We start from the raw sequence: 14,670 nt of genomic DNA on the forward strand, positions 1-14,670 counted from the left end.
GCCTCTCACCCCTATGAAGCTCCACTTCCCACTTTAAAAGCCAGTTCAAGTGCCACCTCCTCCATGAAACCTCTCCTGACCTCTCCAGGAAGCACTGCTCTCATGGACCTGGAGTGTCTGGCTCATCTCCTTTATGAAACCAGGGCAATGTCTAATTATCCCGTATCCACTGCTGTGGCAAATGTCAGGCCTACCATTGAACTTTGCATTAAGCAAACACTGAGGTCCTACTGAATGTGAAGGTTTCCTTCTATCAGGTGGGATAAGATACAGATATGAAATACGTTTTGTTGCTTAAAGTTTCTTTAAAGATCACTGGTGTCAGTTTGATTCTTGAAATTCATTCATTTAGTTTCTGAGTTCCATCTAGGATCACTAGTTCCAGTCAGCTGAACGATTCAAACTTTCCTGATAGTACTATACACGATATGATCAAATAACAACTCTGGGTCAAAAAGAGCAGTTTATATCATAGATAAGATTTTCTGTTAGTTTCAGGAAGTGTCTGATCTATTTTACGTCCCCATCCAAAGGGGCTGAAGGAAACAACATTTTGGCATTTGTAGTATTAGTATTTCAGCTGTATGGAAAATTCTATTTGCTACTACATATGGATATGAATACACACTTCGAAACCAAATATAAATGCTACTCTTGAGAAAGTCAATCAATTTCATATGTATGCAGATTCTTGAAAATTTCAGTAATATTTAGGTGTCAAAATAATGGAAATAGTTTCTTTAAAAACACTCTTGTGTTTTTTTTTTTTTTTTTGAGACGGGAGTCTCACTCTGTCGCCCAGGCTGAAGTGTAGTGGTGTGATCTCGGCTCACTGCACCCTCTGCCTCCCAGGTTTAAGAAATTCTCTGTCTCAGCCTCCCGAATAGCTGGGATTACAGGTGCGTGCCACCACGCCCAGCTAATTTTTTTGTATTTTTAGTAGAGACTAGGTTTCAGCATCTTGGCCAGGATGGTCTTGAACTCCTAACCTCATGATCCACCTGCCTCAGCCTCCCAAAGTGCTGGGATTATAGGCATGAGCCACTGCACCCGGCCAAAAATACTCTATTTTTTAATAAGTGATTTCATCTTTTTTTGGTATAGCTATTTGTAGGGTGAAAGGTAAGGGAGAATGTCAATAAACAAAGTGTAATTTTTCTTTAAGATAAGAATGAAAGTGAAAATTTAGTAGCATTAAAATTAGCAATGTATTTCACAATTGATGTGGTTAATGAACCTTAAAAAGATATCCATAGAAAATCCAAACAAAATGTCTCACTTATGCCAAAAGTTATACTGTATTTATTTGCCAAGTCTTACGTTGAGATTGAGAAAAATCTGGAGGAGAAATTATGACTACTTCCCACTTCCCCCTTGGCCACGCCCTCACTCTTACTGGCCACACCCATCCCCTGCTGCCACACCCACTTTCCCAGCTTCCTTGTTCCTTCAACATTTTCAGTTTGCGAAAAAAAAAAAAAAGGGGGCCTATAGCAGTGGGAAAAATGTGTTCCAAATGTGTTCCAAGCTGTAGTAAAACATCCAAAGACTTATGCGCAAAAAAGAAGCGTACGTTGGGTACCTTCTACGTGGCATGCTTTAAAAAAGATGTAAGCCCCTCCGAGATGACAGACCCTGAGCTGTGTACCTGCTTCTCCGCTTGCTTCAGAAGCTTCTGGAACCTCTCGTCCTCCAGCACGCCTGGTGGAAGGTCAGTCTCTCCCTGAGCTTTCAGTTCCTCCAGCTTCTGCCGCAAGTCCCTCAGTGCCTGCAGCTCATCATTGAGGCGGCTCTGCCGGGTCAGGGATGCCTGAAGGTCCAGTTCTAAGTCTAGAGATGTCCGTACTGGGCATTCTTGTGCTGTTCTTCTAAGGACTGACTGGCAAACCGTCTGGATAGTTAGAAACAGAATGATGAACACCCTGGTTATACAGGCAGTGGTTACCCTGCTTTCCCTCCTTCCTGGCGCATGATGGATGGTGCTTCCTTGCGCCCTAGAAGCCAGGGCCTAAGGGGCAGGAGCAACTTGCTCGGGCCCATGGCAGGTGAGTTGGAGAGACGTGCCTTACTTCCGGCAGAAGCCTGTCAAAGCCAGTGTGAGAGGCGCACATTTCCGTCCCCTGCTGGAGGGAGAGCAAAGAACCACAGAGGGAGGCTCCATCAGCATGGGCCCTGGGTGAGAGCAACATGGGGCAGGGCCTCCTGCCAACCTGCAGTGAACCAGTAGCTGGGCAAGAAATAAACCTTTATTGTTTTATACCGCAGAGATTTTTAAAGTTGTTACCATAGTACAGCCTGGCTTACTTAGCCTGACCAATTGATTACATGAAGCCTGCCTTGTGTAATAAATAAATACATTGCAAGACACTTCTGTTTCCTCCATTTCAGGACATATAACTCTTATCATATCCATGACAGTCAGCCTGAATATAGCTGGACAATGTTGCTAGGTTTTGACTCTCTCGTCTAATCAGAATGCTTAAATTGAGTTGCCTTCCTTGATTTCCCATTGTGTGCTACTTACTTTCACCACTGAATCACCATGGCTCTTCTCAGGGGCAATCTTAACCCATTCATCAAGCAATAATTATTGAACATATATGAATAAACGTCTGCTGGGGTTGTGCAGGCAAAGTACCAGGAAGAGAAGACACAATCTCTGCCCTTGAAGACTTTGACTGCAGAATGACATGAGACCTTAAGCGAGAGGAAGCTGTGAGTGAGCGCAGGAGTGCACAGGGAGTCAGGGAAGGGGATGGATCACTCAGGGTCAGGGCCCATTCACTTGAGGAGGAGATTTTAAACAAGGCTGGGTGAGAGGTGAGATTGTACCAGCAGAGGGGAGCAAGGAGGTATTTTTTGCCTAGATTACTGGCAGACAGAATGCAAAATAAGCGATTGCTAATAAGAACTGTTACTATTTGATATGAGTGAGGAGGGACTCAAATTTGACAAGTACTCTAGTTTGAAGATCTGGAATAATGGTAGTGCTCATGCCAGATGGAAGGGAGGGGGCCTGTCTGTCCCTATTCTGATTTCAGAGCCTTAGCCCAAGTCAGAATCACTCTTACTGCATCCTCCTGTTCTTCCTCCACATCCAGTACATATTGCATGGTCTTGTGTAACATTCTTATTTTTAGGTTCCCTTTATTCAACCTCTACCCTCTCCTCTCTACAAATGCATTACACAGTAAGAATCATCTAGACACACATCATCTTTGACTGTATTACTTACTGTTCAGAATCAGAAATCCTTCCTAGCTGTCATGCACACAGAGCCTAAGGACTCCATATACAAGAGTCTGCTGGTAAATGTTTAATAATTGGCTCTCTCTAGGAGAGAAGAAAGCACTGATTTGCAGGGTTTGCCAGTTTCGATGTGGCAAATACTCCTACTATCACCATTTTCAAGCTCTGACTGTGATGTGTCACTGTCACTCCGATTTAACTGGCAAGAGACGAGCACAATTGACTCTTGTGAGCCAGCGTGGGGAGGGTGCAGCACACCGCTGCCGGCGGGTGCCCCTCTAACCTCATCACTCACACACTTGGCGCTTTGCTCTTCTATTCAGGCGAACCTTTTACTCATCTTTGCAGATACTTTTGTCCTCATACACCTCTATACCTTGCTCATGCTGTAATTCTTTTTTTTTTTTGAGACAGAATCTCACTCTGTCGCCGGGGCTGGAGTGCAGTGGCCGGATCTCAGCTCACTGCAAGCTCCGCCTCCCGGGTTTACGCCATTCTCCTGCCTCAGCCTCCCGAGTAGCTGGGACTACAGGCGCCCGCCACCTCGCCCGACTAGTTTTTTGTATTTTTTAGTAGAGACGGTGTTTCACAGTGTTAGCCAGGATGGTCTCGATCTCCTGACCTCGTGATCCGCCCGTCTTGGCCTCCCAAAGTGCTGGGATTACAGGCTTGAGCCACCGCGCCCGGCCGCTCATGCTGTAATTCTTAAAGCAGAATACCATTCCTCACTTGTTCCTATCAAACCATATCTGTCTACTTTTAAAAACCATTTAAAACCATCTTCTACACACGCTTCAGGATTAACCTTTGTCTGTGTCAAGTAGTCCTGATAACTAAGTTTATCAGTAACCCAACCGTTTCTCAGCTCCTTGATTCATAAACACTTTAGGTTAATATTTATCTGAAGAGTGAAACTATCCCTGAAAGTATGTGCTGCTTAAGAAGGCAAGCGACTTAGAAAGGAGTTGAGAAGACTTTTCACACAAGATGATAAAAATTTAGATGCTTTTAAAGCATAAAGTTTGGTAATCTGAAAAATCGACATCTCAGAATTTCCTGAAAATGATGAATGCTGAATAAATGCCAGTACATCTCATCTGCCTCTAGAAAAATGAAATATGCTTTTATGCCTTTCAAGTAACCAGGAAGTTAAACCAGGGGCACCCACTGCTGCCTGGCCAGGCATCTCTTTACTCTGCACATGGCGGCATGAGACCAGAGTGGCCCAGGTGATGACAATGCTTCTGATTGATCTTCCCAGGCTTCATGCCTGATCCTCCTATCCACAGTGCCAAAGCTGTTAGCAATCCTCATGACAATCCTCATGCTCTGTGTGTCCCTGCTCCAGTATCATTTTATGCCACCTACTCACAGCACCCAGTATCCATCACACCCCCACCCTGCCCCAAAGCTACCATTTTCTTCTGAAATTTTATTCAAGTGTCGAGACCCCCCACCCCTGGCCAACTGAGTCTTTCTGACTGTCTCAATTAGATGGGCTCATTCCCTATCGTACCCGGCACAGCTGTGACAGTCCTGTGTGTGCTGCGTCCTCCTCTAGACCATGGACTCCTGAGGGTGCAAGCTCTTCACCATCAACAGAGCTCAGCACATGTGGTGGTCTGTACTCACCAAACCACACATTTTAAGCCAAAATGATCACAGTAAACAAATATTTTCCTTTAGTATTTCAGCTGTTGGCAAGTAAACAGGCATTTCTGAACTACCTGAACAGTCCAACCTGTTAATTCACTTATTCTCTTAGACTTACCCTTAAAGCTCATGCAGAGACCCATGACCTCCAGGAAAATGCCACCTGAGCTGCCCACCCACATTAGTGTGAACTTTCTAAAGATATCTGTTTAAGCAAGTTACGAAAACTGTGTGTTCCTCCTTTACCAGCGTGTGTGTCCTTCAGAAAAGGTACCAGGTCTTACACCCCTTCCCACAATCGCTCAAGACCTGGACATGGTATGCAGCATCATCAGAAATGTGTTCTACCATTGTCTGATACCCCTGCAGGCTCAGCAGGCCCCTACTCCAGAGATACTGAAATTGCATTTCCAGTCTTAACCATCACAGGTTCCACACCAATGATGAATAAATGCCCTCACAACCCTCCATCTCCATAGCAGCCATGGCATCTGCGTCTCTGTGTATCCCAGTGGCTGCATTCAGTAGGCCAAGTGCATGGAGCACTGACATTCATTTCGTGGTTCTGGAGTTTGTGGTGCACAAGTCACAATTCTGGACTGGTCCAGGGACAGTGGGAAGTGGTTGAGGGAATACATACCCTTTTGACCCTCAAACTGCGGCGTTCGGTGGAGTTTCTCACGAACAGTGATTTTTTAGCCAGGGTTGAACTGTCACTGTCACTCCGATTTAACTGGCAACAAAAGATTAAAAAAAAAATCACTGCATATCAAACAGAGTGCAAGTGGAAGTTTGGGACTGAGACATTTACCAAGTAAAGCAGGTAGTGATAGTTAAGAGTTTATTTTTTTTTTTTAAATCCCCTCGAATAAGTTTTTCCTGTTCTGTTTCGTTAAATAACTTCATTTTCTTAAATTATTTATTTATGTATTTTGTTTTGAGACAGAGTCTCACTCTGTCACCCAGGCTGGAGTGCAGTGGCATGATCTCGGCTCACTGTAACCTCTGCCACCCAGGTTAACACAATTCTCCTGCCTCAGCCTCCCTAGTAACTGGGATTACAGGTGCACGCCACCATGCCCAGCTAATTTTTGTATTTTTAGTAGGGATGAGGTTTCACCATGTTGGCCAGGCTGGTCTTGAACTTCTGACCTCAGGTGATTTGCTCCCCTCAGGCTCCCAAAGTGTTGGGATTACAGTCATGAGCCACCATGCCTGGAAATAATTTAAATAGCTGCCTTTTGGTAGTGGCTATCAAAAATCATATGTTTAAGCTACTTATATATTTTTTTTAAATAAAATTATCCTTTGTATTTTTAGCTAATACATGATACTTGTTTCTTTAAAGAAATGTCTGCATAAAGCACTGAGCTCAAGGTCAGAGTTCAGACAGTCTGTGCTATCTAGAATGCTCTCAGCCCAGATAGCCCATGCCCACTGTCTCCTCTGCTTCAAATCTTTACTGAAATGCAGCCTGCTCTGAATCCTGCGTATTACCCCCAACCCCCTGCACTACTGTTGTCCATAGCATTGATTCCCTTCCAAGATACTTTATAGCTTGTTCATCATATTTACTGCTTGTGGTCTGGCTCGATTCACAGGAACGTAAACTCTACAATGGCAGGGCTCTGAGTCTCTTGTTTCTAAATGAATCCCAAGTATCTAGGAAAGTGCTTAAAAGCAGGTGCTTAATAAAAACGTGTTGAACTGAATGAATAAATTTAGAATTTAAAAAGTATTTCTAACCCAGTTTATAATATTATGTCTGTCTTACTAGATAAATCAGAAATACTTCTAGAAGTAGAATTTGGCAAATTGATACAAATCTCATCATTTTCTTCACAGAACTATGGATGTGATCAGTGTTTATAAGCATTATTAAAAGAGGATTTTTGCTCTAAAATGCAATTCACAATTCTCAGTTCAACAAGACTAACATGGTTTGAAGGACATAAGATACAGAATAGAAATATACAGACCACATATATCTCAAAAAACCACTTTATGTTTCTAAATACAGACTGAAGTCCAAATAACATATGAACACTTAGCACTACGATCCGTAAACTTTGCTTACTTGCCAAATAAATCACATTGCAACCAAGGAGACATTAAATTTGACGGAAAAACAAACAAATGGAAAAGAACCATAAGCATGTGATATTCTACATCTATTTTATAGCATTTCTAGCATTTGTAGTTGTCATGTGAAGACTCCCAGTGCACAGTCTTCTCCTTTGAGGGCCATTCCCTACCAGCAGGGAAGAAGCTGCAGTCCCAGAGCCTCGCGGCGAGCGCCGCCACCTTACCCTGCAGATGTACTGGCTCCGCTCTCCGGGAGAAAAGGTCTGTGAGCGCACTATCACGCTGCTCCTCACAAAGGGATGCTGTCTAGAGCTCAGGCTGCTGCACTCTTTGGGGCGAACTGTCATATTGTCATTAGCGGCTTCATCAGTGTTTGTCTCTTTGTCAACCTATAAGAGAAGTTAACAACTTGTCAGGAGCTGAAAGATGTGTAAACATTATGTTCCTTTCTTCTAAGAAAGAAAAAATATCTAATGTTACAACAGAGACTCATGGAGCACTATGGCCACTCCTAAGAGAAAGGCTTTGCATTACAGACTCTAGTACTTCTGACGTACTTCTGGGGAGAATTTCTCTTCAGTTTTCTACCAAGAGTGGCTTTCTGCTAAGTTCTTAGGAAGTTCTGCACAGCGGGCAGTGTGAGTTCTTGGGCAGTTCTGCATGGCAGGCACTGTGGTATCTGTCCAACAAGCACCATAAATAGAGGTGCTGCCTCCAAAAGGTCGAACATTAAAATGAAGGTTTAAATTTAAAATGATTTTATAAAGAATCCTATTTGGGTATATATCATCATTAAACTTTATTCAACTTTCTGATTACACTATTTTCCAAATAAATGATAAAGATTATTAAATATAAGAAAATGAAATATACCACAAACATGTAGGTTTAAATAGAATATGCAATTATACACGTATAAACATAACTGTTGTGAAGCTGAGTTGTATTTTTACTGGATCTTTAGAAATGTAACAAAAATAAAACTTAAGTAAAAATGGAAGTTTCTCAAAATACAAGCTCAGTAGGCATAGGCAGATGTCTGTTTTTTATCTTATAGGTATAATTTGATTCTAAACCTGCCTCTTGACGAAGGTTTGCTCCTTTGAGAAAGGAAGTTCTCAGGGCATAATATTATTTTCTCAGGAATACAAAATTATAATTTTCTAAACTCTATTACCAATATCCCCAGTGTGTGGGCATCCTCAAAGCTTGAAAATATTTTCCCCATATGAGGTTGACAGTCTCAGTACATCTCTCACTTAACTAGCGAAGTTACCTGTTTAATAACTTGGCCGGCACTTGTGCCTAAACTAAGTCACCTGTCACCTTTCCAATCAGGGCATCGCCTAACCAAAATGAACTTTAAATGTTTACTTCATGTTTGAAATGGAAGTAAAGCTTACTACATATACGGAACTTGACACAAGACATCCTGTTATTATCCAAGGAATTCAGAAAATACTTTTAATATTCACAGAATATTTATAGAGATTTAAAGTAACTAGAACTATTTCTCTTCTTACATATTCTCCAAATATAAGTGGAGAATATTTTGGGCCCATTTTAAAACTTTAAAGCATTTATGATGCTTCTCAGAGCCTATTCCCACACACGCCTTTCACGATCAGCTTTTGGCACAAAATCCTGACATGGGATTTACACCTAAGGAGACAGGCACGCATCTCCCTAGTCCACATGGTGCCCGTAAGGCATCAGTTTTAAGACAGAACAGTGGAATAGTCACCAGTGTTGGTGTTGCAGCAGGTGGCTGACTTCTGAGGTCTTTGGCACAGTTGTTTTCTTTCCTGTTCCCGTCTTCGTTCATCTCAGGCACACTAGTGCATGAACTTAAGTCTTCTGTACAGTTACTGTCCTCTGGCAATTTAACTTCAGCCTCTTTTTTAGCCACAATTTCGTTAGAGGCCTCTCTCAGCATTGTTAGCCTATGGTAAAACAAAAACAAAACACACTTTTGGTAGGCAGGCATGCTCAACGAACACGCAGCCTGCGCATGCGAAGTTGTTATCTGGGAAACAGACTCACACATAATGAACCAAGCCATTTCTTTCGCTGGGGTTTTTAACTAAATGTCTCATAAAAAATAAAATCCTCACTTCACCCTCTAGTAACCTGTAGCAAAATCACCATAATGTGGTATTAAAAAGTTAAACTCATGAAATTTAACCTAATTTCTAGATATTAAAATAGACATATTCTGAAAATCACATATAGAGTTTAATGTTAGCATTTAAAAATATTGACACTCACTATAAAATAACTTGGTGTTCATTGTTCGTTTATTGTAAGATTAATCATATAATAGAATGGAGTTACTCTCAGCTAAGAGTGAATACACAAGTAAGGATTTTAAATACTCATTTTATTGGGTGTGCTCACGGTCTAGCAAGGAGAATCCTATGTTAAGGAAGTTTTTCTTCTAAACTAGCAGAAGACTCATTTTTAACAAAAGCCCTGGCATAGGCTGAAGTGGCATTATAAGTGGTATAAGTGGTGCTCCAGAAGATAAATACAGCTTATATGGAATATATAAAGCAGGAGTACTAGGATGGTTTAGAACATCTCAAACTCTGTGGAGTTTCATGTTCTCCGAACACAAACATTCTTTCCATTGACAACTAAATGTTCAGCTTTAATTTGACTGGTGACATATGACAAACTGGCACAGACTAGTTAATAAATGTCTAGCCATGAAGTGAACATAAGGGGAACCATTAATGACTACTATGAGTTATAAATTCCTTTGTTTACATAGTAAGTGTACTGTTTGGAAATATGTGTGAAACAAATTGTATTTTACATATATGAGAATTACTATTTAAAGATACTATAATGAACCTTATAATCACTCTCATATTTGTTTGTTTTGCAGTGCTGTGACTTTTATTCACTATGAAGGACTTTTGATAAGGACAAAGTATATCTATATCTTTCTACATCACAGTAGAAGCTATTCCTTCCAAATGTCCATGACTGCGTTATTTATGATATACCTTGTCACTCTAAGTTTCTAAAAAGTTTTCTATATACACACAAACAAATGCATGCTATATATGTATATGCACATGTGTTAACAGTAGTTCAACCAAACGTAATAGTCTAAACAACTATATATTAAAAATTAACTCAAGCGATTTACATATATATTTAAAGAGTGAAATATTCACTAAAATTTGTTTTAAGAGAAAACAGTACAATCCAGGAAGGATAGCTCTTTATATATATATGAACCTGGACAAAAACTGTAATAACTTCCCTCTCTGCCCCCCTTTTTAAAGGATTGGGTATGGATACAGGGAAGGACACAGAAAAAGAAGGTGAGAGTGGTAACAAACAGAGAAATGAGTACTCAGAAGTTCTTTTTAAAATACCTGCTTTGTCTTCCTAGAGCCTAAATGGTACTTCCAGGTAGATAAAAGAAAAATAGAGTCACTTTTAAAATTATCTATAACTCTACAATAAGCTACCATATCTATCAAAATCAAGTTTAGACTTAAAAAATAAAAAAGCTCAGAAAATCGTGTTTTAAAATTACTCGAAACAAGAACAAAGAACCTGGCTAGTGTTTTAACTTTGCCCACAATCTTGCTGTTACTTCCTTAACTCTCTAATGACCAAGGAAAGACTTTTCCTAGCATAGCTTCCTGAAGGTGCAGTGCATTCCATAATTCTGGAATAAAACATGAGCCTACAAAGGTTTCATTGTAAGATGTGTAAACACATCATCTTTGAGTTCCCAATAGCAAAAGGAAATAACTGTTTAACCAGTCTCCATCTGGACCCCTCTGCTCTTCTTGTCTTGATTCTTCTTCTTCTTCTTCTTGTGCTAATTCTTGTTCCACAGCTAACAACTCAGCTGATGTTCTTGCAAGTAAGGCTGACACTGCATCCTGGAGAATGTAAAGCATATGGCAATTAACATCATATCCTTGAAGAAATGATTTAAAAACTCATCAGATGAGAATTTACACTACTATCTGTAAAGAAGACTAACTCTCCTGCTGAAAACAAATATGAAAGCTGAATAAAACAGAACCCAAAACAAGCAAAACCTCTCAGCTGTTTTAAAGCAATGAAGAGCAACAAAGGCAATCAGGACTAGAGGGCCAAGATCCCAGGCAGAACAGAAATATAATAAGGTGAGCCATTGCCACTCTTTTCCCTTAGGGTATTTGTCAATTCTAGTGGTGAGGTACACAGGCTAAACAGACTGTGGCTGCCTAGAACAGTGGCAATGTCAGTAGGATGGGAAGACTAACATTGAGTTCAGGACTACCAAGGCAGTCAACTCACAAGAGGTTAGAGAAAATGAACTGTAAAGTGAGCTCAATATTCTGCATGATATTCCTGTCATGGCATTTGCCATTCCTAAGCTGCCTATATGCAGAGCAAGAAGCTGAGAAACAAAGCAAAAAAACAGCTGCTATCAGGCTAAAATAGTAAGCAGATATTTCCATTGTGCCATACAGTCTTATGGAGAGCAAAACTGGAATTCAGGTCCCCACATAATTCAGGTAAGCTACCCATATTGTCATTTGCTTTTCAGAAGAATATAAAATCCTCTCTGGAGGAAGATATCAGTCAGTTATCCTCATACATAATATCCAGTATTTCATTAGGACCTAAAGAGTGAAAGTCAAGAGAAACGATAGCCAAATAAGGCAGACCCACAGATGATCCATACACTACAGGCAATGAGAAAAAAATTTAAGTTTTCATGAATAATATGCTCAAAAAACTGAATGAAATGAAAAAGGATTTCAGTGGTATAAACAAAAAGAAAATCACATTAGCATATCAGAGTGAAACTGCTGAAGAATCTTACAAGCAGTAAAAGAAATAATGCTATATGACCCAACAATTAAGTTGTCCTCCAAAAGCTCAACAGAATCAATGGAAGCTAGACGACAATAAAATGATATTTTTAACATGTTCAAAGAAATAACTGCAGACCTAGAATTCTGAATATGCAGCAAAAAAACTATCCTTCACAAATGAAGTCAAAATAGATACTAACAGGTCTATACTAAAAGAAATATTAAAGGGAATTCTTTGAGCAGAAGCAAAATGTCTCAAAAGGAAGCACAATAATGCAGAAGGAAATAAAACATAACAAAAGGGTAAAAATGTGAAGACATCTGAATGAATACTAATTGTCAATGAAACAATAATAATATCTTGTGAGATTCAAAATATATGATAATAATAGCAGAGAAGGAGAAAAGGGAATAAAATGGAGTTTAAAGTCTTTGAAAATCTTTGCATTGTCTGGGAAAAAGTAAAGGAATTGATTCATGGTAGTTTTTAATAAGTTAAGAACTCATGCTATAATCTCCAGGGAAACTGCAAAAAATAAAAGACTGCAGATCTAGTAGAGGGGAAAATGAAAATTTAAAAATAATTAATTCAGAACAATAATCAAGAATAGGTAAGGAACTCTTATAACCTTGCATTCCTAGGACAAATCTCACTTGGTCATGTATAGATCTTTTTTATGTTGTTGTACGGGGCCATGATGAACAAAACTTTTAAAAGCCTGGTTCCATTCACAATAGCATCAGAAAGAATAAAATACTTAGAAATAAATTTAACAAAAGAAGTCGCACACTGATCCTTTTGTAGTTCCTAAGTGTGATGATTAGGTTTTCATGCTCACGTGTGACATATGCCTCCTTCAAATCTCATTAGGACATCAGCACATTACCCATCTGACATAAAAATAAAAAAGAAAAATGAAAGAAATGCAAACGTTGACTCTGAAAACTATGAAATATTATTGAAAGAAATCAAAGACCTAAATAAATGGAAATATGTCCTATGTTCATGGATCAGAAGACTAAGAACTGTTATGATGACAGTATCTTCCAAACTGACCTACAGGTCCAATTCTACCCCTATGAAAATCCTGGCTATCTTTTTTTGCAAAAATTAGTAAACTGATACTAAAACTCTTATGGAAATGCAAGGGACTCTGAATAGCCAAAATAATCTTTAAAAAGAAAAACAAAGTTGGAAGACCCACACTTCCTGATCTCAAAATGACTACAAAGCTACAGTAATCAAGACAGTGTGGTACTAGCTTAAGTACAAACATATGGATTAATGGACAGGATTGAGAGTCCAGAAATATAAACCCTCACACTTGATTTTCAACAAGGGTGCCAAGATAATTCAAGGGGAAAGAACAGTTTTTGCAATAAATGGTGCTGGGACAACTGCATATCCACATACAAAAAGACGAAACTGGATCCACATTAACAACTCAAATGAATCAGAGACCTAAATATAGGACTTTAAAACTCTTAGAAAAAGACCCAGGAGTAAATCTTTGTGGTATTAGTTTAGGCAAAGCAGTCTTAGCTATGATACCAAAAGTACAAGGATTTTTTAAAAATTGATAAATTGGACTTTTAGGAAAATTAAACACTTTTGTGCCATAAATAAAACCATCAAGAAAGTGAGAAGACAATCCACAGAATGAGAGAAAATATCTGCAAATCATTTATCTGATAAGGGGTTTGTATCAAGAATAGGTAAGGAACTCTTATAACTCAATAATAAAGAGATAAACAGGCTGGACGCGGTGGCTCATGTCTGTAATCCCAGCACTTTGGGAGGCGAGGTGGGCAGATCACCTGAGGTCGGGAGTTCAAGACCAGCCTGACCAACATGGAGAAACACCATCTCTACTAAAAATACAAAATTAGCTAGGCATGGTGGTGCACGCCTGTAATCCCAGCTAATCCTAGCTACTCGGGAGGCTGAGGCAGGAGAATAACTTGAACCTGGGAGGGGGTGGTTGTGGTTAGCCGAGATTGTGCCATTGTACTCCAGCCTGGGCGATAAGAACAAAACTCCATCTCAAAAGAAAATAACAATAAATTAAAAATAAATAAATAAACAATACCTTTTAAAAACAAAGATTCTGAAAAGACATTTCTCAAAAAAAAAAAAAAAGATATACTAATGGCCAATAAGCCTATGATGCTCACCATCATTAGTCATTAGGGAAATGTCAATCAAAGCCACAGTGAAACACCACTTCACATCCACAAGAATGGCCAGAATCAGAAAGACAGATAACACAGGGCAAGGCAGGAAGTGGAAACCTCATACACTGCTAGTGGGAATGCAAAATGGTGCAAACACCTAGGAAGAGTTTGGCCATTCCTCAAAATATTACACACAGAGTGACTATACAACCCAACAATTCTACTCACATGTACATACCCAGAAGAAATGAAAACATACATCCACAAAAACACTTGTATACAAATGTTCATAGCTGCATTTTTCATAACAGCCAAAAAGTGGAAACAACCCAAATGCCCATCAGCTGATGGACAGATAAAATGTGGTACATCCACAATAGAATATTATGTGTGAATAAAAAGGAATAAAATACTAATACTGCAACACCAGGGAGGTACCTTGAAAATATTATGCTAAGTGAAAGATGACACAAGAGAATGAATATTGTATTATTCCACTTACATGAATGTCCAGAAGAAGCAAATTCAGAGACAGGGATTAGTGGTTGCCTTGGGGGAAAGAGGTTCGGGAGAACTGGGAGTCTCTGCTTGTGCACACAGGGCTTCTTTGGTGATGATGTCAATGTTCTAATATCAGACTGTAATGTTGGTTGCACGCACAACTCTGTGAATA

General features: G+C 39.6%; 1 protein-coding gene and 1 non-coding gene across 4 annotated transcripts in view; one reads left to right on the forward strand and one right to left on the reverse strand.

Annotated features, from left to right (window-relative positions):
- Positions 1-14,670, reverse strand: part of WWC2 (WW and C2 domain containing 2) — a 207,373-nt gene that overhangs the window by 28,676 nt on the left and 164,027 nt on the right. For all 3 annotated transcript variants that reach the window (XM_030919767.1, XM_010377908.2, XM_030919771.1), the window contains 5 exons: positions 10,771-10,895; positions 8,732-8,930; positions 7,212-7,376; positions 5,543-5,635; positions 1,649-1,891 (listed from right to left, as the gene is read on the reverse strand). In XM_030919767.1, the coding sequence (XP_030775627.1) occupies positions 1,649-1,891; positions 5,543-5,635; positions 7,212-7,376; positions 8,732-8,930; positions 10,771-10,895 (825 nt within the window). The remainder of the gene's footprint in view (positions 1-1,648; positions 1,892-5,542; positions 5,636-7,211; positions 7,377-8,731; positions 8,931-10,770; positions 10,896-14,670) is intronic.
- On the forward strand, positions 12,616-12,719 carry LOC115896276. Its single transcript, XR_004056178.1, has one exon. It is a non-coding gene; the product is annotated as a small nucleolar RNA U13 (small nucleolar RNA).

Source organism: Rhinopithecus roxellana, chromosome 2 (assembly GCF_007565055.1).
Source record: "Rhinopithecus roxellana isolate Shanxi Qingling chromosome 2, ASM756505v1, whole genome shotgun sequence".
Taxonomy (NCBI): Eukaryota; Metazoa; Chordata; class Mammalia; order Primates; family Cercopithecidae; genus Rhinopithecus; species Rhinopithecus roxellana.